Source organism: Panthera pardus, unplaced genomic scaffold (assembly GCF_024362965.1).
Source record: "Panthera pardus isolate Hobbes unplaced genomic scaffold, ASM2436296v1 HiC_scaffold_12, whole genome shotgun sequence".
NCBI lineage: Eukaryota > Metazoa > Chordata > Mammalia > Carnivora > Felidae > Panthera > Panthera pardus.
This window is the reverse complement of record NW_026526677.1, coordinates 72,364,115-72,387,533: the sequence shown is the minus strand read 5'-3', so window position 1 is coordinate 72,387,533 and position 23,419 is coordinate 72,364,115. Positions and strand designations below refer to the sequence as shown.

The following is a 23,419-nucleotide window of genomic DNA, read 5'->3' as shown; positions in this document are numbered from 1 at the left end:
CAGTCCTCTCGTCGTTTGCCAAGCTTCCACGTTCTAGGCAGAGGACTCGGAAATACTGCAGGGTTCTGCCCCTACTCTGCAGCAGATAGGGGGCGAACGTAACAATGCCGTGATTGTATCAATCCCAAAAGCAAGGAGCCTGCGGTGCTGGGGCAAACCCGCTGGGCGGCGGCTTGGCTGCACGACAAAGCCGCAGCCAGAGACGAAATCTGGGGCGAGCACGTCAGCCCCTCGGATGGCATCGCTTTCTGCCTTTAGCGTCTCTCCTCTTCAAACATCCGGACGCCAGCTCCCCGCCCCGCCGCCACCCTGCGGAGTTCGACTCACGGCGTCCGGGCTGTTGCCCGGCCTCCCGCCGCTCCCTCCGCCTCCATCTTCTCTGCGCGCCTGCGCGACCGGAAAATTCGCGAAGGTTCCTGAAGCGGAACCGGCCGTTTCCGGAAGCCGGCAGCCGCCCCAGCCGTCAGACCGGTCGTTGCGCCAGTGGGGTTGTAAGCGCATCCTCTTGCTCGTGTCTGTGTTTGAATCCGACCCGTAACGGTGGGGAAAGAAAATGGCCCTGCTGTGCTACAACCGGGGCTGCGGTCAGCGCTTCGACCCCGAGACCAACTCCGACGGTAAGAGGAACGCGCCGCCGGCCTTCCCTCCCGTGTCCACCTCACCCGGGGGGACGCCCTTGGCCCAAGGGCGACCTCGGGGTCCGCCCGCGAGCCGTTGCCGCGCTGCCCCCGTCCGGGTCCCTTCGGGCCGCCCTCTTAGCCCTACTGCCTGTGCGCGGGGCCGCTCGGCGACGGCATCCGACCCTCTCCCTGCAGCCACGCGGACCCACGGGCCCACGTTCCCGGCACCCACGTGTCTCCCGGTGGTCCGCTCGCTCGCGGATTCGCGTGCAGTTTGGAACATCTTTATCCCCCCGCCCCCACCCGTGTCTTTGGGGAAGCCAAAGTTAACCCGGTGCTACAGAGCTCGCTTAGCGGTTGGCGTGTGTGTGTGCGTGTGCGTGCCAGAGATGGGTGGGAGGGTTGGGTTGTGGGCGAGTTATTTTATTTAGTTCAGCTCACCGTATTAGTATATTTTTCCGGAGTTTACTTCTGCCAAGTGTTGGCATAAAGTGGTTGTTCCTAGGTGTACAGTTAAGGATGTAAAGTGAAAGTTAGTGGCTGGACTAGGTGAACAGCCCATGAATTTGAATTTTGAGTGGCGATTGGGATAAAGTGAGTTGGTTTCTTGACTATTGTGGGAAGTGACACCACTTTGTCAAATTGAACTAGCGGTAATTGCATGCTTTCTATACCCCAGATGTTGGTCTGTCATTTATATCATCATCTCATTTAATCTTCAGGACTCCCCTGTGAAGTATGTATTATTAGACCTATTTAATAGAGAAGCCGGGTTCAACATGGTAGCAGCATGGTTCCTGCATTATGAAGGGAATTAAAATCGAGGCCTTTGACACTCTTTTCCACCTCTGAGATGTCTGAAGCACTTACTTGGTGCACACGTGAATTGGTGACATATTTTAAAATAAAACTCTTGGCAGGATTCTATGGATGAAGTTAGAATCTAGTCTTTCAGTCTTGGTGTAATACTCATGTTACTGTCATGACAATTTCATGATTTTTTTAAAAAAATGTGTAACGTTTGATTTTTTGAGAGCACGTGAGCGGACAAGGTGCAGACAGGCAGACAAGAATCCAAAGCAGGCTCCAGGCTCTAGGCTCTGAGCTGTCAGCATAGAGCTCTACGCGGGCTCGAAGCCACGAATGAACGATCATGACTTGAACCTAAGTTGGATGCTCAACCGACTGAGCCACCCAGGAGCCCCAGCGTTTTTATGATATTAATATGTTACTCAAAGAGAAAATTGTGAGATTTCAGTGGATGACAAAATCGAGGAAAAAGAGGTTTTAAAATCAGTTGCTGTTGGCAGCATGCATAAAAAGTAAATTATCTTAGTATCTACACATTCTACTTTAATATTAAATGAAGAGGAAAGACTGATACTTTGTTGAGTGCGACTATAATGTTCCCAAATAAGTATATATATTTATAGAATGTTATATACGAGCCTGAAATTAAGGGGGAGATAAAGCCATTTTTTGGAAGTCAGCAGTGTGTGTGTGTGTGTGTGTGTGTGTGTGTGTGTGTGTGTGTGTAATGGTATAATGCCTAAAAAGGAGATGGGAGTGGAGGGGAGTGGGAAAATCAGAGTAGACACTCAAGCATTGTGTGGTCACCAATACTAAATTCATCAGGAAGCACCAATAAGGTTGCTGAAAATTTAGCTGCTTTAGCAAAATGGGGCTTAGAGACCAAGTAAGTTGCTTGATTTGAGTGGAAAGTTAAGAAAATGGAGATAGGAAGTAGAAGATAAGAGCTAATAAATAGCAAACTGTGGAGTTGATTAGGAGAAAGTTTTATAGAATGGGAGAGGTTTGACCTTTGTATTGACAAAAATAAAAAGCCTTCTAAGCTGGTACAAGGCTTTAGTTTGAAACACAAGCTAACTTAATGTTTAAAGGAGGCACAGTGTCTTTCACGTATTAAACACTTACTCTGTACAAAGCACCACTTCACAGTTTTTTACTTAAGCCATGTATGTAAACTGAACTGGCTGCTAAAGGGCAGAACCAGAATTTGAGCACCCCAATACTTTCATTTCCTTAACTCTGAACTGCTACTATGTTGTTTTTTACCCATGAAATTTAACTTTGAGCAAAACTGGTAAACCTGATAAAGGCTAGAGAGGCCAATGACCATCTGCTTGTTATTTACATTTGAAAGCAGTGATTTTCAAATTGTGTTCCTACTAGGTGTATGGTTAAGACCTGACTCACACCTGCTACCATTCTGCCCAAACTGACCATTATTATGATTAATGCCTCTTAATGTGTTATACGGTATGCATTTTATGCCTCCATCTATATGTTTGGTATTTGAAAATACTCTGTTCTCTCTTTGCTTCTGTTCGTAACTTCATATCCCTCTGCTTATTCATTTCTACTTTGAATCTCCTTTTTCAGCCCTTAATTCCACTACTACCCGTAATTAATAAACTATATTGGCTATTACTGTAGGGGGTAGGAGGATTTCTGTAAGTACCAGGAATTAATCACTTTAAGGCAACACCAGGAATCAGAGGCTGTGGGCAATTGAAAGCTAAGCACACAAGGAAAGGTGGGGGCAAAGTAGCCTTATAAGAAAATTGCACAGGTGTGGAGCTGACCTGTTTTTTTCTAAGCTCATGGTTGTGTCTAGTCAGGAAATAATTGTTTATTATTATTATCTGACTTTTTAATGTAATACAGTATATTGCCATGTATAGTAAGCCCATTTTCATGAAAGAGTTAGTAGAAATTGATGGTGTAATGGGGAGGGGAGGGAAATACAGAATAACAATCAGTGACAACCCTGAAAATAGACTGTAGAACTTAAAACTTTTTTAAATGAAGTTTGTATCTAGATATTGACACCTGTCTAGGAAAGTTAAATTAGCAATCAGATATTGCTTCAGTTTTTAAAATTTTGAACTTGTCCTTCCAAAATATCTTTTTAGAGAATCTCTTCAGTCTTTATGGATCAGTGCACATAAGCACACTTAAGTTTGATAGTGTTTTTGTAAATAGAATTGGAAGAGGACTGTCAAAATCTTGGAGCTTGAAGTTTTGGTATTAAACAAATTTAACTACAAAGATTAAAGGAATAGAATACAGTTTGTTATAGTTGCACTAGTCTGTAGTGCAACTTTTTATCTATAACTATCATACTCTTGAATTAGAATTTTAACTGTTACTGTTTAAAAAAAAATTGTTTAACGTTTATTTATTTTTGAGAAACTGAGGGAGACAGAGCATGAGCCAGAGAGGGACAGAAAGAGAGACACTCACACACAGAATCTGAAGCAGGCTCCGGGCTCCCACCTGTCAGCACAGAGCCTGGTGGATCTCAAACCCAGGAACTGTGTGTGTGTGACCTGAGCTGAAGTTTGATGCTTAACCGACTGAGCCACCACCCAGGCGCCCTGAACTGTTACTGTTTTAATACAATATTATAGTAAGCACTGTGTGCCATGCATCTAACTTGAGCATTTTGTGAATTTTTAAGGAAAAGTAAAGTATTACCTGCATTTGGAAAAATGATTAAAATGTTAACACCTGAAGAAAATAATGATTCTTCTTCATTATAAAGTTATTTTTTTTCCTTTCTTTCTTTGTTTTTGACCAGATGCTTGCACATACCACCCAGGTGTTCCAGTCTTCCATGATGCCTTAAAGGTAAGAACTTGGTATATTTCAGTGTCTTCATATTTGTATATTAAATTTTGAGGTGTAATACTAACTATTTTCTCATCTTTTTTCCTCAGCTCAGCTTGTGACTTTTTGCTTTCTTAATGACCATTTTGGGGTGCTTTAAGCAAGTCTAAAGGCAGAGACAGTAGGTGGTGGTCTTAAAGTCTTTCCCAAGTATAAAATTAGGTTCTTTTCATCCCAGCTCTCATTTTCTATACCCTTCATTTCTTCACTTTTCAATTTTGAGGGGAAGTGAAAGCAGTTGTACTGAATCTTAGTTTCTCAGTCTGTTGGGCAGCTGCTGTCTAATAAAGAGCAGCTCTGAATTTGAGGGAAGATTCTTAGCAGTAAAGGGTGCCAGTTGCAGGACAGACAGATATCAACTGTTTTCCACCTGTACTTTCTTGATGTTCTGGAGAATTAGATAATAGGATGTTGTTTGATCAGGTTTTTCTTGGTGGGTTTATTGATTTTTTAAAATTTATGTTAACATGGTACATTTATCTCCATAGATAACGTGTATCTCAAAAGAAAATGTTGCAGTGTGGCTGCCGTGGTTTTAGGTGTTGGTGTACTTTTGTTTTTAGGAACATAAACAGTCTTACGTGTTTAAATATTGTTGATGCCTTTTGAATTTTTTGAAGCTTATTTATTTGGAGGGTAGAGAGAGCGAGCAGAGCGAGAACACAAGTGGGGGAGGGGCAGGCAGAGCATCCCAAGCAGGCTCCGCACTCCCAGTGCAGAGCCGGACGTGGCTCCAGCCCAGGAACTGTGAGATCATGACCTGAGCCTAAGTCAAGACTCCCACGCTTGACTGACTGAGCCACCCACGCGCCTGAATTTCTAATTATACCTTCCAGGGAGTAGGTGGACACTTTTGGTATTTAACTGTTAGATAGCCGAGTGTAAATAAACATGTAGCAAGTTTATGTCACTCTGGTTAGTTCTAAGAGAGGAAAACAGAATAGGGCAAGTTGAGACCTGAGTCTTCCTTCTTACGTCTTTTTGGCCTCTTTGAAACTCTTTGGGGATGGAAACTGTGCTTCTGTGGAAATACTTTTGCAGAGGAGTGGGGGTATTTTATATGTTTACTGGACTGCCGTTTATTCTGTGTTACTTTTTCTTACTGTATGTTTTTCTCTTTCTTCTGCTATATTTTTCTATCTCCTAACCATAGACCTACTTCACTTCTGTTTTGGGCTTCCTATTTTCTCTCATTTAGTTCATTCGTTTGTGTCCTTAAATGTCATCTTTGTGCCAATGGCTTCTACAAAATATTTCCATTTATGTGTGTCATTTGCTCCTGCAAACCAGTTTTTAAAGTGAACTCTTATTCCAGAAATAGCCTCTCAACTTTGCTGTTCTTTTTTTTACTACCCAGCTGTTAATCTCCCTGTTGAATTAATCTTAATGATCTCACTTTGAAGTAATTTTGTTTCTCTCCTTCTCAATCCTACTGTTCATAAGAGCTCTATAAACATTTCTTGAAGACCTGAAATCCAAAGACTATTGGATTTCACAGCACAAATACATAAACCAGTGTAATGTCTACTGTTGCCGGTTTATTGGCAAATAAGAAGTTAGAAAGAACATTTTAATATTCAAATTAGAAGTGGCATAGACAAAGAAAAGAGACAATTTGTCTTAAGAAACAACCTTATACTTACATACTTAAATTTACCCTTCATTTTTTTTTTACTGGGGACTGTGATAGATCCCAGATTGATATTTGGGAACAGCTTGTCTATTTCATGTATGTATCCTGGTCTCCCCAGAATATCTGCTGTAAGTCTTTGTGCAAGACAATAAAGCTTTTTGTCGTGTAGAATGACTTTTCTGAAGACTATATTATCAATAGTAATTAAATTCTATATTTCAGCATTATAGTAGGTTTTCATCTATATTTCAATTCAGAGTAAAAGATAATTTCAAAATAAAGGAAAATTTGAATTATAGCATATTTAACATTTTCTTTAAAATAATTTTGGGGGTGCCTGGGTGGCTCAGTCAGTTAAGCATCCATCCCTTGATTTTGGCTCTGGTCAAGATCTGTTTGTGGGATCGAGGCCCATGTGTACAGCCTGCAGCACAGAAGCTACTTGGGATATTCTGTGTCTGTCTGTCTCCTCTTCTGCCCCTCCTCTGCTCGCACATGTGTGCTCACTCTCTTTCTCTCAAATAAATAAACTTTAAAAAAAAAAAAAATCTTGTAAGTGCATAGTGTGGAAAAAATCACTACCAAATTCTTCATACATTATCTTGAGAAAAGCAGTGAGGCCCAAATGGGTATGTGCAAATCCTAGCCCTTAGTATAATTTGAAACATCCCACGTTTTGAAACTGCTGCATTTTTATTTTCTTATTCTCTGTACTACTTTGGAATTACGGATGACAGCTTAAAGCCATTTTTTGGTAAGCCACTTAGTATTTTGTTTAGAAATCACACACGGCATTAGAATTTCTGTGTATTTATGCTTGTCACTGAAAAGATCATTTAACCTTCAAAGACCTAACAATTCTTAGGCTGCTATGCTAATCAATCTATGGTGTTCTGAAAATAGACTGCTTATTGTTGGGAAACAGCTAGTGAGTTCTTTAGAAGCTGAATTGTGATAATCATCTCTATCTAACTTACCAGATTTTTAAAGTAAAGCACCTCACTTACTCTCCAGATCCTTTAAAATATATGATGTTTTTAGAAATTATAAAGTGTTTCTGTTCTAAAATTCAGTTACTAGTCTTGAAACCAGAAGCAGTTTTTGTTTCCCTATTTTAAGGTGTTTCTTTTTGTGATCATTCAAAACACAAATCACCTCTAACATTGGTTAATTAGGGTTTTTTTTAAATCAAAGACTAAAAATCGTTTCACTTGATTAGATAAATCATGTATAACACTTTACAACTGTGAAATCTATCTATGTGCCAGTCACTGTGAGATTCAAGGAGATAAGTACAAGTAGACCCTTTTAGTGGGTTGTGGTTCTGTGCAAATTCAATTTTAAGTTTTTTTTCTCATGTTTCATAGGGTTGGTCTTGCTGTAAGAGAAGAACAACTGATTTTTCTGATTTTTTAAGCATTGCAGTAAGTATTCATTTTTTTCCTAGATTATCTCCTGAGAACGTACATACAATGTGAAGCTCCACATTTGAGGAGTCTGATTTTTGGACACCTATTAAGTAGTCTGTTAACTTGCAGATAGAATCTTTCTTTTAAAGTGGAACTCACCTCCCTTGATAGCCTTTAAAATAAGGAATTCGTCTGTTTCAGAAATAAAAGTTTCAAGATACTAATTACCCACATGTCAATTTAGGTTTGTCCTTGGTGTTAGTGGTCTTTAAAGTACCTTAATAAAGAAGTGGTAGGTAACAATTTAAGGCATTTTTAGTGAGGAACAATATATTATTATCAAATCTAACATGCACCAAGATGTGCCATTTATTTTGTATGCCCTTAAGAAAGAAAACAAAAGCTGTTAATGAAATGACATGCCATTGAAGTTCTGTATGATTTTTAAGGATGTTACAATGCATGTATGACTCCATGGAATGTCAAAAAGGTCACTAGCATTTGTTGACAATTTACCACATGCCAGACTTGACAAATACTCTATTGTTTTACTTAATCCTCTCAAAAAATATCTTAAGTGGCATAATCTCCATTTTACTAGTGAGGAAACTGAGGTTTAAAAAGATTAACTTGCTCAAGGTTGCATGGGTAGTAAGTAGAAAAACAAGTTTATGCTATGTATATACTATAAATAGATAATCATGAAGCATAATTCAAAGGCTTCTTTTAAAATGCATTCAGATGTACATTAACAACTCAGGCAACAATAGACGTTGGTGAGGATGTGGAGAAAGAGGATTGCTTTCGCATTGTTGGTGGGAATGCAAGCTGGTGCAGCCACTCTGGAAAACAGTATGGAGGTTCCTCAAAAAATTAAAAATGGAGCTACCCTACGACCCAGCAATTGCACTACTAGGCATTTATCCAAGGGATACAGGTGTGCTGTTTCAAAGGGACACATGCACCCCCATGTTTATAGCAGCACTATCATCAATGGCCAAAGTATGGAAAGAGCCCAAATGTCCATCGACAGATGAATGGATAAAGATGATGTGGTATATATATACAATGGAGTATTACTCAGCAATCAAAAAGAATGAAATCTTGCCATTTGCAACTACATGGATGGAATGGAGGGTATGATGCTAAGTGAAATTAGAGAAAGACAAAAATCATATGACTTCACTCATATGAGGACTTTAAGAGATGAAACAGATGAACATACGGGAAGGGAAACAAAAATAATATAAAAACAGGGAGGGGGACAAAAGAGAAGAGAGTCCTAAATATGGAGAACAAACTGAGGGTTACGGGAGGGGTAGTGAGAGGGGGGATGGGCTAAATGGATAAGGGGCACTAAGGAATCTACTTCTGAAATCATTGTTGCACTTTATGCTAACTTATTTGGATGTAAATTAAAAAAAAATAAATAAAACAATTAAAAAATAAAATAAAAAAACAAGTTAATAAAAAATGCATTCAGATGTAATAATTGCAAATTTGGAGTTCTAGTTTTAGTTTCTTAAAATAAGTCTGTGTAATGAAAGTGGAGAAAGCATAGAAGAGATTTTATTAATAAAGAATTGAAAACTAATTTGTCAGGGCATATGAAACCCATGATAAGCTAACTCTCATCTGTCACTAACAGGGCTGTACGAAAGGTAGGCATAATAGTGAGAAACCACCTGAGCCAGTCAAACCTGAAGTCAAGACTACTGAGAAGAAAGAACTTTCTGAATTGAAGCCTAAGTTTCAGGAGCACATCATTCAAGCCCCTAAACCAGTAGAAGCAATAAAAAGGCCAAGGTAAACTTTATACAGTTGTAATTTTTGTCACAATTAAATAATGGCGTTTGATGTCCATCAACTGATGAATGGATAAAGAAATTGTGGTTTATATACACAATGGAATACTACGTGGCAATGAGAAAAAATGAAATACGGCCTTTTGTAGCAACGTGGATGGAACTGGAGAGTGTGATGCTAAGTGAAGTAAGCCATACAGAGAAAAACAGATACCATATGGTTTCACTCTTATGTGGATCCTGAGAAATGTAACAGAAACCCATGGGGGGTGGGGGGGGGTAGGAAAAAAAAAAAAAAAAAAGAGGTTAGAGTGGGAGAGAGCCAAAGCATAAGAGACTGTTAAAAACTGAGAACAAACTGAGGGTTGATGGGGGGTGGGAGGGAGGGCAGGGTGGGTGATGGGTATTGAGGAGGGCACCTTTTGGGATGAGCACTGGGTGTTGTATGGAAACCAATTTGACAGTAAATTTCATATATTAAAAAAAAAATAATAGCATTTGATCCTGGTATTTTATGATTTTATATAATATCATTTATAGCTCTTGTGTAGATCTGTTTGATGCTCCCTTAAGTATACTTTTCATTTTTATTCCCCTTTACCTTGAGGACATGTACACAGTAAATTTCCATCGCATATGTGTTCACTCTGTCGTCATAATTTTGTCCAGAGCAGAAGAGCCACACATCTTTCTTGTGACTTAACATGGCCTTTTCACTGTAGTATGGAGAAATTCTATAAAGAAATTGTTGTCTGGGAATCACTTTGGGTTGAAAAAGAACCTAGAGGCCTTCCTATCCATTCTTGTGCTGTTTTCTTGAAGAGCATCTAGGACATTCTTGACAGAAGGATATTTAGTTTCCTTTCAAATAATTCTGGAAAGAGGAATTTACTTTTATTATTGTAAAGCATTCCATTTTGTTATTGTGTATTCTTTCTTAATATTGAGCCAAATCCTGTCTCTTTAATTTGTCCATGCTTTGTTGCTTAGAGCAAGCCTAGTCACTCCTATTTTCAGATGCCTGAAAACTGATAATATTATTACTTACAAACTTTTTATTTATTTGATTTAGATGCAGATCTGTTAAAGTACTTTTAAAATACCTCTTGCTCGTTTTGCAGTAGATTACACAAGTCCTTCGTAGTCACCTCGTCAGCTAAACTCAGTTGTACACGCTCACACACGTGTGTTGGCTAATGCTGTTACAGCAGGCCTTCTTAATGTTGCACTTGAGTGTTGTTTTAGAACCAAAATATGAGACTCAAAAAACATGATTCTGTGGCCTCAAATATGGCTCCAGTTGATATTTTTATTCACACCATGGATTTAATGTTTTTCATATTTTTTTTTTCCTGATCTTACATTTAATTTAGGTAAATTTATGTAGAAATTTATAGCATATTGAATAATACTGGACCAAGATAAGACTGAGAGACTTTGTGACAATTATTCATTTAACCAAACTACTTAGAATTATTATTATTCCATCTTCACCTTATTCATAATCATGAGAGAGTTTATCAAATGCCTGGCTGACTGATTTGCCAGTTGAAAAAAATTATGAGAAAAAGACAATTTTGGCATGACTCATTCTTAAGTATCACAGTAGTGTCTACTGTAATTGACAGTATGAGTTAATATTTTCTTTAAATAATGGACTACTAATTTACTTAAGTAAGAGAAATTAAGTATTTTGTCCTAAATTCATTTGGTGATATTGTAGAAATTATGAGAATACAGGATTTTACATACTTTGGTAATACTTCTACATCTTACTTATAATAGTTGTTTTCAATAAGGATGTGGAATGCATAACCTAGCATTTCTATTTTTGTTGTTTTTGTAAATATTCTTAATACTTATTGAATGGCCTTAAATTGTACATACAACACTTAATCGTTATGAAGGGGCACTGTATTGATTTTTAATCCTACTAGAATTGTATATGAACATATAGATGTATATACCAGTGTCCACACTAAGTGAATTATCTCCACTGGTAGGAATATGGATTCACTTAGTACATATTTATTGCCTGTTAGGCTTATGCCCAACATTTTGCTTAGGTGTGGCATGTAAAAGTACTTCATGATCCCTTCTTGGCAAACTTGGAATCCTAGTCTTTATTTCCTTCCCATTAGGGATACTGATTAATAATTTACTGTGTTGGCAATAGCATGATTATTTGAGACTTAATATTTTAATACCAACTTTCCTGTTAAAATTTAGAAGTGTAGGTACACTATGGCAGTTATTTGTAAAATAGTATTTAATGTGAAAACCCTGATTCATGAGGCATTTGGCTTCTTTTTATAAATAGGCTCTTAGTGTATTTATTTTTAGTAAAAAAAAACAAAAAAAATGTTTTGGTACATCACTAATGGTAATAAAGTTTAAAAATTCTCCAGCCCAGATGAACCAATGACAAACTTGGAATTAAAAATATCTGCCTCCCTAAAACAAGCACTTGATAAACTTAAACTGTCATCAGGGAATGAAGAAAATAAAAAAGGTAAGATTTTATTTTATAATTTTTTTTTTCTGTACAATTAACCAGTTATCTAAAAGATAAAAGAGACAGTGTAGTTCACTGAGTATAAATATGAAAGAAAAGGTAACATATTGTAGTAAAGAATTTATTTTGCTTTCTAAATACCAGTAATACCTCAGAATGAATTGGTTTATTCCATAATGTCTGTATTAAAATGAAAAATTTAATTAAAAATTTGTTTCTTCCATGATTCATCACTTTTTTAACAGTTAAATTTATTTTATAATTGTACATGTTTCATTGGGCATGATATAAAGTATATTCAATTTTTTCTGACCTACACTCCATACCACGGGGGAAAGTAGTACCTTTTTCATGATTTCCCTTTCACGAGGTCAAGATGTTGGATGTTGTATTGCAGTATAGGATAGAAGCGTGTCATGTATTATTTGGGGACATAGGCAAAGCGTAATCACAATAGTTGATTTCTTCTTAGTTTTTTAAATATAATTACCGGAAAGGTCACCTAGAAAATAACTTAAAATTGTCTTAAAATAAGTGTTTTTTAAATTTAGATTATTTTTTCAAATACTTATTTTATGAAAGAGGTTACTTAAGAATAACGCCAAAGTATCTATCTTAATGTTTCTAATTTGATTTTCTTTTCTTTGTTTTAGAAGAGGACAGTGATGAAATTAAGATTGGGACCTCATGTAAAAATGGAGGGTGTTCAAAGGTATATATTGTAAAATTTGTGTTGGGTCATGAAAGAAAAATTTTAATTTTCAAAGAAGAGAGGGCAGTTTACTGATTGAACAAACTTTCGGGTGCCTGTTATGTGTTGGTCAGTGTGCTTGGGCTAGGGCTGTGAACACGAATAAGAGACTCTGTCTCTGACAAACACCATATCTGATAGACTCATGGGAATAAGTCATTCTGATGCAGTCAGCATTTACTGAGCACAGTAAATGTGTGCCAGACATTGTTTTAGGGGCTAGAAATACAGTATTAAGTGAAGCAAAAATTTCTCCTGTTGTGGAGGTTATACTGTAATTTAGGGAGAAGGGTAACATGTAGGTAATTAAATATGAATTTAGGTAGATATGAAGAAAATACAGTGGACAAGGCAAGTAAAGGTATTAAATAAGGCTATTAGGAAAATCCTTTTGGAAGTGACACTAACTCAGAAATCTAAATAATGTAGCAGGTGAGTTATATAAACCTTGAAATTGATACGGGAGCAGTATATGTAGAGCTTTTAAAGCTTGGCTGTTCAAGGAATTATGAGAAAGGTCAGTGGGACTTAGTGGTGTGAAAGGTAGGAGTAAGCGAGGTAGGCAAGATTATGGCAGTTTTTTTAGGGCATAATGATGGGTTTGCGCTTTTTTCTTCTTTTCTTTTTAAGCATAATGGGAAGCCATTGTCTATTTTAAGGAGGAATTTTAAAAAGATCTCTTTGGCTGATACGTGGCAAATATATTGGCATAATAGGGGAATTGGCAGAAGGAAAACCAGCTAGGATGCATTTATAGAAGACCAGGCAGTGGGAGTGGAGAGTATTTTTTAGAAGTAGTTAAATGTGGGATGTACTCAAACATCCCAGTGAGAATTTTCCCCACCCCTCTATGTAAAATTATGTGCCCTCCAACATCTCCACTCTCACTGCCCTTTTGTCTCCAGGGCACTAACGACCTTATAACATGCTACTTTTTTTGCATATGTATTTTACTTCTGATCTATCCCAGCTGACTTTCCCTTCCCTTCCCTTCTCCTCTCATGTAAGGTTTATGAGAAAAGAATTTTGTTGTTGTTCTTTGCTGTATCTTGAATGCTTAGAACAGTGCCTGCCTGGCTCATGACAAATCACGCAGAATGAATACTATTTCAAAGTATTAGCAGGAATTGCTAATGAGCTTTAAGTGAGGGGGACCTCGAGCTCCAGCAGCTAGGTGACTGGTGACACCATTAACCAAGAAGGAGAAAACATGATTAGGGGAGCAGGTTTGTAATTTTCCCTCATGTTAAGTTGGAGATCACCTTGCTTATTTAGGGATGGAAATGGAAATGTATTCACATATATGTAGGGTAGAAGTAGTAGATAAAAAAGAGTGAGTACTGGGGTGGGGGAGAGACAGTGGAAGTGGTAGGGTACTGCAGTAAGATGAGAGAGAAACATCTCAGTTGAATTTTGAAGAATGAGTGCCAGTCCTGTAAATGGACAAAAGGGAAAGTGTGTCTCAAGCAGAGGTGATAGCAGTTTCAGGAAACAATAAACAGTTAATAATCATGGTACAAAATTTGTTGGTGTGTTGAGGTTAAAAGAGAGACAGAGAGGCCAGAACTTTAAGGGCATTTACAGTTTTACCATGCCCACAAGTGAGATCTTACTGTAGGTTACAGAGGCCATTAAAGAAACTTTCGATCTTTTTCACTGAAAAAATAACATTAAAAAGTAAGTAAGTTTATAGCTTGAGGGATTTTCACAAAAACGAGCCCCTCAGTATATCTTTTCCCAGCTATTATTTTCTCCCAAAAGTAACCACATCTTTCTATCAGTATAGTTTTGCCTATTTTTGAGCCTAATGTGAATAGAATTACAGACGAGGTGCTCTTGTGCCTGTCTTCCTTTGCTTCATGAAATGTATGTTAGACTTCTCTTTGTTGGCATATAGCTGTGGTTTGTTCATTTTCATTGTTTTAAAATACGCTGTCGTGTGAATGTGCCGTTCAGCTTACCCTTTCTTTTGTCCTTTACATTTTTTGACTAATGTTGCTATGAACATTTTTGTGCCTGACTTTGGAACATGTGTGTACATTTCTATTAGGTATATGACTAGAAAAGGAATTCCCTGATCATAGGGTATGCATATGTTCAGTTTTGACAGATATTTCCTCATAGTTTTCCAAGATAGTTGTATTTCCACACCTGCCACAGTATATGAAGCTGATTGCATTTGTTCTACATCTTAGGAACGCTTTTTAATATCAGTCTTGTATTTTAGCTATTCTGGTTAGTGTGTAGTGTTCCCATTGTGATTTTAATTTGCACTTTCCCGATAATGACGTTGAGTTCCTTTTTGTTTGTTAATTGGTCACTTGGATATCCTCTTTTGTGAAATGTCTGAAATCTTATACCTATTTTTCTTTCTGTTAGTTGGCTTCGTCTTACTGATGTTAGGAATTCTTTTTTATTTTTCATTCAGAAGTACTTTGTTGAAGAGGGACACTATACATTTTCATGATCTTAATAATGGCTTTTGATAAAAAATCTTTTTAATTTTAATGAAATCCAATTTGTCCATTATTTTTGACTAGCACTTTTTGCGTTGTTTTTAAGAAATCTACTTACTTTAAAGCCGTGACTATTTCCTCATATGTAGAGGCGCATTTAAATGTACAAACCACCTGGAACTGATAACTGTGCAAGGTATGAGGTAGATGACTGTAGATAAGAGAGTGATTCATGTTTTAATTAGATAGTAAATGAATTAGAACCTGTTAGTGTAGTCTCATTGTCTAAGATCTGCTGGTGATCATGAGGAAGGTTAGCAAATTAAACTGATAGGTATTTTCAAGCTAAATTGATAGGATTTTGTGATAGAAAACATGGATGGAAGGAGAGGTTTTTGGTTTTTTTGTTTTTTGTTGTTTTTTTTTTTTTTTTTTTTTTGCTGCTTTGGGAGACTGGATATGGTGCCATGAAATAAGGTGGGAAGAAGAGTAGGAGTTGGGAGTAGCGGGGAGGAAAAGAAGGGGCAATAGTGGTAAGTTCAGAATCTAACATACTGTTTTATGTGCTTATGGAATATCTTTAGGAGATGTGCATTTTGTCAACCCAGTACTTTGGATTTACAAAAAGTAAATATACAGAATTTTATTTTCTGTACTTGTAGGTAGTTGCTATAAATACCAACGTAGAAAATATACTACTGGCTGCATCTGTGTTTTATTAACATAACTTTTTGTGAATTCATCTGTAGGGCCTTCACCTACAGCAGCAGTGGGGCCCGGATCTTCCAGACAAACCCTGGATATATTTATAGGTCTGCAGCTCATTTTACCCTTCCTAGGGATAAGAAATCAGCAAAACTCCTAGACCTTCCAGAATTGCTTATTAAGTCGTAATGTCCACACAGAGTTTCCTATACACATAAATCATGCCTTAACTATATTTCTGTTGGGAATACTAATTCCTTGGTTTCAGTATTGTTCTATAAACTTAAATACCTGAATATGCTTGAATGTGACCTCATACCTGAAAGTCTGAGAGCATCTTAATGTATCCCATTGCCTACTTTTTATTTGCCTTTTTCACAGGGAACTAAAACTTAACTATAGCCAAAAAGGAATTATTTTCCATTCCTTATTGGAATGGCCTGGGGTGAATTTATGAATGTTCTAGGTAATTGTTATTTCTTGAGCATTTTCATAGTCCTTAGAGGTCACCAATACTACAAATGTTTATGAAACATAACGTTGAGATACGAAGCTAATTTCTTCTTCTTTTTTCTCTTTTAGACATATCAAGGTCTGCAGAGTCTAGATGAAGTCTGTGTATATCATTCTGGAGTACCTATTTTTCATGAAGGGTAACTTAATACATGACTAATTAAAACTTTATGTAGAGGTTAGAAAAGTTAATATGCCTGTAAGCATTATTTGCCGTGCAGCATTATCAGGTTTTTTATTTACATTGTCAACATCTTTAGAGTCACCTAGAATGTGGATTTTGTCTTTTTACACATAAAAAACTGAAACAATATTACAGTAAGTGGCCATTGTGATCCAAACCTCATGTTTTTCCTTATTTCCTTACTTTTCAGTGGGATACTCTATTTGGGCTGAATAGTGTTTAGTTTGAAGAACTGTTCTGTGCACTACAGGACTCTGAGAATTTTGGCTGTGTGCCACAAAGACACCGGCATTGTGGCATCCAAGAAACCTCACACTTTCCATAGTCCTCAATTGAGAGCTAGCTCCCCTTCTGTATTATGCTGAAGTTTATAGACATGCAGTACTGTGTTAAAGTCTTCCACTCTTTTTCCATATTCTGCAAGACTCAAACCCAAAGCTTTACTGTAATTTTTATCTTTCTAGTCTCAAGTAAATAATAGTGGGTATCACCTACTTTAGGACTGACCATCACAGGTTGTGTAAATGTTAGTTTTTAGTTTGTTTGCATATTTTCACTTTCCTGGTTTATTAAAATGGGATTTAAAATCTTTGGTTATACCACTTTTTGGTAGCTCCATGAGGAAACTGGAATGTGAACAATTAGTGAAAAGCAGGTTTGGAATTTTCTGGTGGTTTTAAGCATCTTTAGTCAGGAGCTCCAAAATTGCTACAATAAATGGCATTCTGGTTTTAAAATGATTTTCTTCTGATAGTTTTAACTGTTTAGTACCTTAAACACTTTGTTAGAATACTAAACTTGCACATTTACTTATCTTTTAAATTCACACTGTCGCTGTGCTACTTCTAGACTTAAATAGCTGTAAGATTTTATTTCTGAAGTTTTTCTATGATAATTTAAAGGATGAAATACTGGAGCTGTTGTAGAAGAAAAACTTCAGATTTCAATACATTCTTAGCCCAGGAGGGCTGTACAACAGGGAAACACGTGTGGACTAAGAAGGACGCTGTAAGTAGCCTTTTCAAAATAACACATTGGGGTGTATTCATCTGAGTCATTTTAAAAAGATTAAAAATTACTCTGTCTTCAGATGTAAAAGAAAGTTTTTCTGTCTCATACAGTAAAGATTTCATATTCCTGAAAATTAAAGTTAATCTGAGTCAAGCGCCCAGAGCACCGCCCTTTGATCAAAGTAGCCATTATGTACAATGACACAAGCGTGCCAGTTTTTGTGAAATTTTAAAGCCTGCCAAAATTGAAGAATGTGTTTCTGTAATTCCATAGCCTGCTCCCACTTTTTGCTTTTCAAAAATCACTTTTGAGTTCATTTGAGTTACTGATCACTTAGACTTCTGATTCCCTTTGGCCACTTAAAACTTCATTCAGCTATTTACAATGCAAAAACACTCCATCTAGTGGCCAAAGAGGAGGATGGCAAACTTGTTGGAATTGTCTTGAATGCCTCTGCTTGCTACAAGGTAATTTATCACAACAACAAAAAAAGCATTAGTTCCTACTTCCCTAGATAGCTTTATTAAAAGATTTAGGTTGTGCAAATTAAGTGTCTAAATCCCATTAAATTATAAGCAAGCAAACAATTTATTGCTCAGTAAGTATGTGTTGGCTGCTGTAATGTATTTTATAATGTATTAAATTAGTTTTATATGTTGTATTGGCACTAACAACCCCACTAACACAATCAGCCTTTTCATTATATGTGTCCTTTAACTTACAAAAAAATTGTAAATTTTCAGATTGTTTTAGGGATTTATTCATTCTCCATTTGAATATTCTGTAGTTTCTGATTTTTTTTTTTTTGGTAGTTTCTGATTTTTAATAACATATGCTTTGGAAGTGTAAATATATCCTTCAGGTTATAATGATTCGTCTGCCACAAAACTTCCAGGGATATTTTATTAGCAGAAAGACTTAGTAAAGTCTCTCTCTACTTTCCCCAAGGACCTAAATTTTAAAAGTTTTAGCTTGAAAACATAAAATGTTTTCTGTTATACGTAGAAGTTTTCATAATATAACCCTTGATGAAATAATGTTTTTGTTATTTTTTCACGCATACAGTTGTCAAGTATTAAGTTGGTATAAGCTCTAGCTTAGGGCACAAAATGTAAGTGCTATAAGTACTTTAAATTCAGTTAGCATAATTGTACCAAAATGTAAATACTACTTTTTCGACAGTAGTGTCTCACGGTTTCCTGCATTATGTGGCTATGTTGCTCTCATTTATAAAACAAATTACAATTTGTCTCTTTTTAAAATAGTCATTGATAAAGCACAGTGTTCTACTGGGAGGTAATAGTTACTTCCATAATAATAACCAAAACATTACTTTCACAAATCCCCACTTTTTTCTGCATGTTATTATGGGAGGAAAATAATTATTTGAAACAAGTAGCGGATAGTTGTAAGTAGTCAATTAGTTCCACTTGTAGAAATTGGAAATTCTAATTTGTAGTCAGATTCCAATTTATAGAAAATAAATGGAAGGCTTTTATGCATGAGGTTAAGATGTCTGGATTATTTCATTAAGCAAATGGTTTATTTTAGTCTTTGGAGAACGTTTTTATGACTGCTTAGTGGATTTCAGAAATGTTAAACTTGGATAAAGTTTAGTAGGAATTCTTAAGTTGTCTTTTTCAATGTATGTTAATGCTATGGTTCCAAAAGAAAAAAAAAAAAAAAAGGAAGAATAAGCATGTTCTCCAGCTGTAAAACTGTAAAGATTCTTTGTATTGTGATAGATTTTATTGTTTAAGCTTTTGGGTGAGAACTTTAGAAGTTGCTTGCCCTTAAAAACACTAAGGGCTCAGTTGCACATAGTTATTTTTTCTCAGTTGTTTGGTCAGATTCCTCATTTTTAGAGGTCATATGACACATAATAAATTCATAAGGTTTTTCTTATATTACAGGGGAAAAAAGTCGTTCCATGTAGACATGACTGGCATCAGACTGGAGGTGAAGTCACCATTTCAGTATATGCTAAAAATTCACTTCCAGAACTTAGCCAAGTAGTAGCAAATAGTACATTGGTAAGTATACGAAATAATTTTGAGTAAAAATTGTCTCATATATTACTCTTTATTTTCATGTATTATAAAATCCATTATATATATTGTTGATTTTAAAACTTTTTAAATCTTTTCCATTTGAAAAAATAGTTTGAAATTACTGTCAGAAACTATTTTAAATGAAAATTTCTGCGTAAAAGAATTAGTTCTGAAACATTCTGAAAGTACTGTAGTACTTCAAGATTTATCATATAGTACCTAGTTTTCAATATGAAACTTTAAGTTAATTTTTCTTTTCTGTGAATGGTTTCCTCAAATTAAAGAAAAAAATAACAATATTGGCAGTTTCTTAAATACCTTAACTGATTTATATCAAGGAGCACCTGGGTGGCTCAGTCGGTTAAGCATCCGACTTCGGCTCAGGTCATGATCTTGTGGTTTGTGAGTTTGATCCCCATGTCAGGCTCCATGCTAACAGCTCAGAGCCTGGAACCTGCTTCAGATTCTGTGTCTCCCCCCTCTCTCTGCCCCTTCCATGTTCATGCTCTGTCTCTATCTTCAATAATAAATAAACATTAAAAAAATTTTTTTAAAGTGATTTATATCAGTATGTTACTTTTATAATCATTGCTTTAAATCCTATTCCTTCAACTTGGATTTGATCAGTTATTTAACTTTATTATTTTTCAGTTAAATGTGCATATTGTATTTGAAGGAGAGAAAGAATTTCATCAAAATGTGAAATTATGGGGTGTAAGTATTAAGGAATCCAGATTTTTTTTTTAATACTTTAAAATACCCATTGGTGCAGTAAAAAGGCAGTACTTTGGAAATCGTTGGTGTAAAGTAGGTGTATAACTTAACCATTCATTCTTACTAAAAAGTTTAAATCTAAGTATATAAATGCCCTTAGAAGCTTGGAGTTTTGATTGTTAACATAGGACCACTGCTTTCCTCTAAGACTTAAAAAGAACACATCCAGTAAAGAAGATATGGTATATATACATATATATATACCATGGAGTATTACTGGGCAATCAAAAGGAATGAAATCTTGCCATTTGCAGCTACGTGTATGGAACTAGAAGGTATTATGCTAAGTGAAATTAGTCAGAGAAAGACAAATATCATATGACTTCACTCATATGAGGACTTTAAGATACAAAACAGATGAACATAAGGGAAGGGAAGCAAAAATAATATAAAAACAAGGAAGGGGACAAAACATAAGAGACTCTTAAATACGGGAGAACAAACAGAGTTATTGGAGGGGTTGCGGGGGGGGGGGGGTGGGGGGATGGGCTAAATGGGTAAGGGGCACTAAGGAATCTACTCCTGAAATCATTGTTGCACTATATGCTAACTAACTTGGATGTAAATTTAAAAAAATAAATTAAAAAAAACAAAACATCCAGGCTTACCACAGCTATCTCTGCTCTGTCTCAGGTGATTGATGTAACACGAAGTTATGTAACTATGACTGCAACAAAGATTGAGATCACCATGAGAAAAGCTGAGCCTATGCAGTGGGCAAGCCTTGAACTGCCTGCAACCAAAAAGCAGGAAGAACAAAAAGAAGATTCAACAGAATGAGTTGACGGGGGAAAAAATGATTGCCTATTTCAGAATTCTTAGTATGTGGTAAAATGTTGGCTTGCTGCTGTAATCTTTGTTGTTGCTGTCGTTGTCGTCATTGTTGTTGAGTCTGGCATTTCAGGGTCAACGGTAGGTTCTTAAAAGCCAAAGTCAGGTTATCATTTTGTGCCTCCCATCTTTTTGAGTTACCTAAGGTTGATTATTCGTTTCTCCTCACTTGATAGAACTGTAGTTGTGTCCTGTACTTGAAAAGCTAGAAAACAGCACAGTTTCAGTATTTCTTGGTATGATATTATGTTTAGCAGACAAGTGTAACGGAACATTTGTTTGGTTCACATCTGTTCCTATTATCCCATAATTAGTAAAGCCAAGATGGAATATCCGATTTTTAATTAGTTTTTTCCATGAGTTTGTGTTCCTATAATACTTGAAAATCTTTAAGGAAGACATGAAGCTCTGCATTGCCTTCTCGGGAAGGTTACTTGTTTTAGAAGGATTAATTCTGAGGTAGTGTAGTTTTACTAGTTAAAGAGGACATACATACATTGATTAACAAATTGGAATTTGTTTGTAACTAATTAAAACATATCAGTACCTTTATTACTTGCCAAGCGCTATGATATAAATGTATCAGAAACATTATAAATAAGAGTAGAGAGGTATCAATTTGGTTAAAATTTGCTGTTAAGACCAAGCAATAATGTTAACCATCTCTTCTCTGATTTTTTTTATAAGGTCTTCGTATGGTGTTATGACTAAATTGTACTTGATTTGTAGCCTACACCCTCTTAAAATCTTTAATTAGTTACATGTAAAGAGAAATATATCTATAATTTTCCACCTCTGATGGAAAACTGTATCTATAAAACTGTAGACTTAAAGGCTTATGGGAATACATTAGAGTATCAAAAAACTAAATATTTAAGCTTTGCTTTATGAGAAATACCTATTACATGTTAAGTAAAGTAGCTTAATTCTTTTGGAGTTTTTTTAGGCTTTCATAAACAGCTTGACAATTCTAGGTGATACGATGTTGATTATATATTATACTTCATTAGATACAGGTATCACAGACTTAAATTGTTTATGCCAATTGAACCCATTAAAGGATAATTTACTTTTTGAGGCAGTGCAGAGTTCACCAAGAAAACTAAAATTAAGAAGTGTTATGAAGGCCAGAACTTTGGCACAGTTTAAGCATTTTGGGTGTGAATTATGCTTATGTAGATTAAAATGATTATTTCCCAATCCCCTTGAGTGTTTTTCTTTTGTTCTTACAAAGAAAAATTTACAAAAGTACCGTTTTTGAAGTATAGGTTAATAGAGGGTTAGGATAGCTTACTCCACTACCCTTAGCAAATAACTACTGAAGGTGGTTATGTAATTACTGAATGATTTAGCACTGTTACAAATAAAGACGAAAAATCTGGCAACCAGGCTTTCATGACACATGGTATTAATGAAATACCATGGCCAGAAATTTTTGACAGTACAGTTGAGACAAAAATAGAGCATATACAACTTGGGGTTGTATTTAAATTTTTTCAAATTATCTTTCATAATTTAGGAACTTGGGTTTATTTGAAGACATGAAATCTTAATTAAAGGGAAAGGTTGATACTTGATTTGACTTGAGATAATGATTAATATACCTTTGTTAATGTTTTCTTCTTGAGGCTATTTTTCCCTAAACGATATCTTAATATGTTACATGCAGTTGAGCTATTATTCAAAGCAAGTGGATTAGTCACCCAAGAGTTAGTTACAGAGTACTGACACTGTGTGTGTGTGTGTGTGCGTGTGTGCGTGTGTGTGTGTGTGTGTGTGAGAGAGAGAGAGAGGGAGGGGTAGCTTATATAGTCTGGTTACATTAGTGACCATTCTATTTCCTTTCTTATTCGTATGAACATCTGATTTGTTACCCAAATAAAAATCTAAATGATATTTTTATCTTAGACTCATACATAAAGGAACACAGTTATAATTAAGTAGAATATGTTTTACTTTATCTGCCAAAAATTTTTATTGAGTTTATTTGTTTCTCTGGAAATACACTTTGTCTTTCGCAGCATTCAAAAAATTACTGTAGCAAAGCAGTCAAAACTATTATGCACTTGGTAACTAACAGTTAAACTCAACATGGGAGACAGTACTATTTTTCTTACTTAGCACATTTGCTAGTATAGAGATAGTAAGTTACTAAGAGTTGAGCTTTTATTTTTTTTAACTTCTTGAAAATAATTTTAGATTTATAGAAGAATTGCAAAAAAAGTATTTATATAAGTTTTTATACCCTATATTAAGCTTCCCCTTATATTAAAATCTTACGTGACCATAGAACTTGTACAAAACTAAGAATTAGCCTTGGTACAATGCTATTACTTAAAGTAGAACATTAATTTTGACCGTCTTTTATTTAGTGGAACACTTGAAAGGGTACTTCTTAAAACCTATCCTAGTTTGTTTTGTGATCATTTTAGCCAGTAATTTATAAACCATTGTAAATATAAGTTGAA

General features: G+C 35.9%; 1 protein-coding gene across 1 annotated transcript; it reads left to right on the top strand.

Moving 5' to 3' along the window:
- Positions 1 to 434: 434 nt before the first annotated feature.
- CHORDC1 (cysteine and histidine rich domain containing 1) lies at positions 435 to 22,151 on the top strand. The gene is made up of 11 exons (XM_019450065.2): positions 435 to 617; positions 4,225 to 4,274; positions 7,314 to 7,370; positions 9,004 to 9,161; positions 11,569 to 11,672; positions 12,329 to 12,387; positions 16,170 to 16,240; positions 17,187 to 17,292; positions 19,209 to 19,328; positions 19,998 to 20,060; positions 20,754 to 22,151. The coding sequence occupies exons 1-11, from the start codon at positions 554 to 556 to the stop codon at positions 20,898 to 20,900; spliced, it is 999 nt and encodes a 332-aa protein (XP_019305610.1). The 5' UTR covers positions 435 to 553; the 3' UTR covers positions 20,901 to 22,151.
- The last annotated feature ends 1,268 nt before the right edge of the window (positions 22,152 to 23,419 follow it).

What these genes read in the sequence shown, in the direction of transcription:
- CHORDC1 (XM_019450065.2), top strand. Translation starts at nt 554, where the DNA reads ATGGCCCTGCTGTGCTACAACCGGGGCTGCGGTCAGCGCTTCGACCCC. An exon ending in TCTTCCATGATGCCTTAAAG is followed by an intron (nt 4,275 to 7,313) that starts GTAAGAACTTGG and finishes CATGTTTCATAG; the next exon opens with GGTTGGTCTTGCTGTAAGAG. An exon ending in AAAATGGAGGGTGTTCAAAG is followed by an intron (nt 12,388 to 16,169) that starts GTATATATTGTA and finishes TTTCTCTTTTAG; the next exon opens with ACATATCAAGGTCTGCAGAG.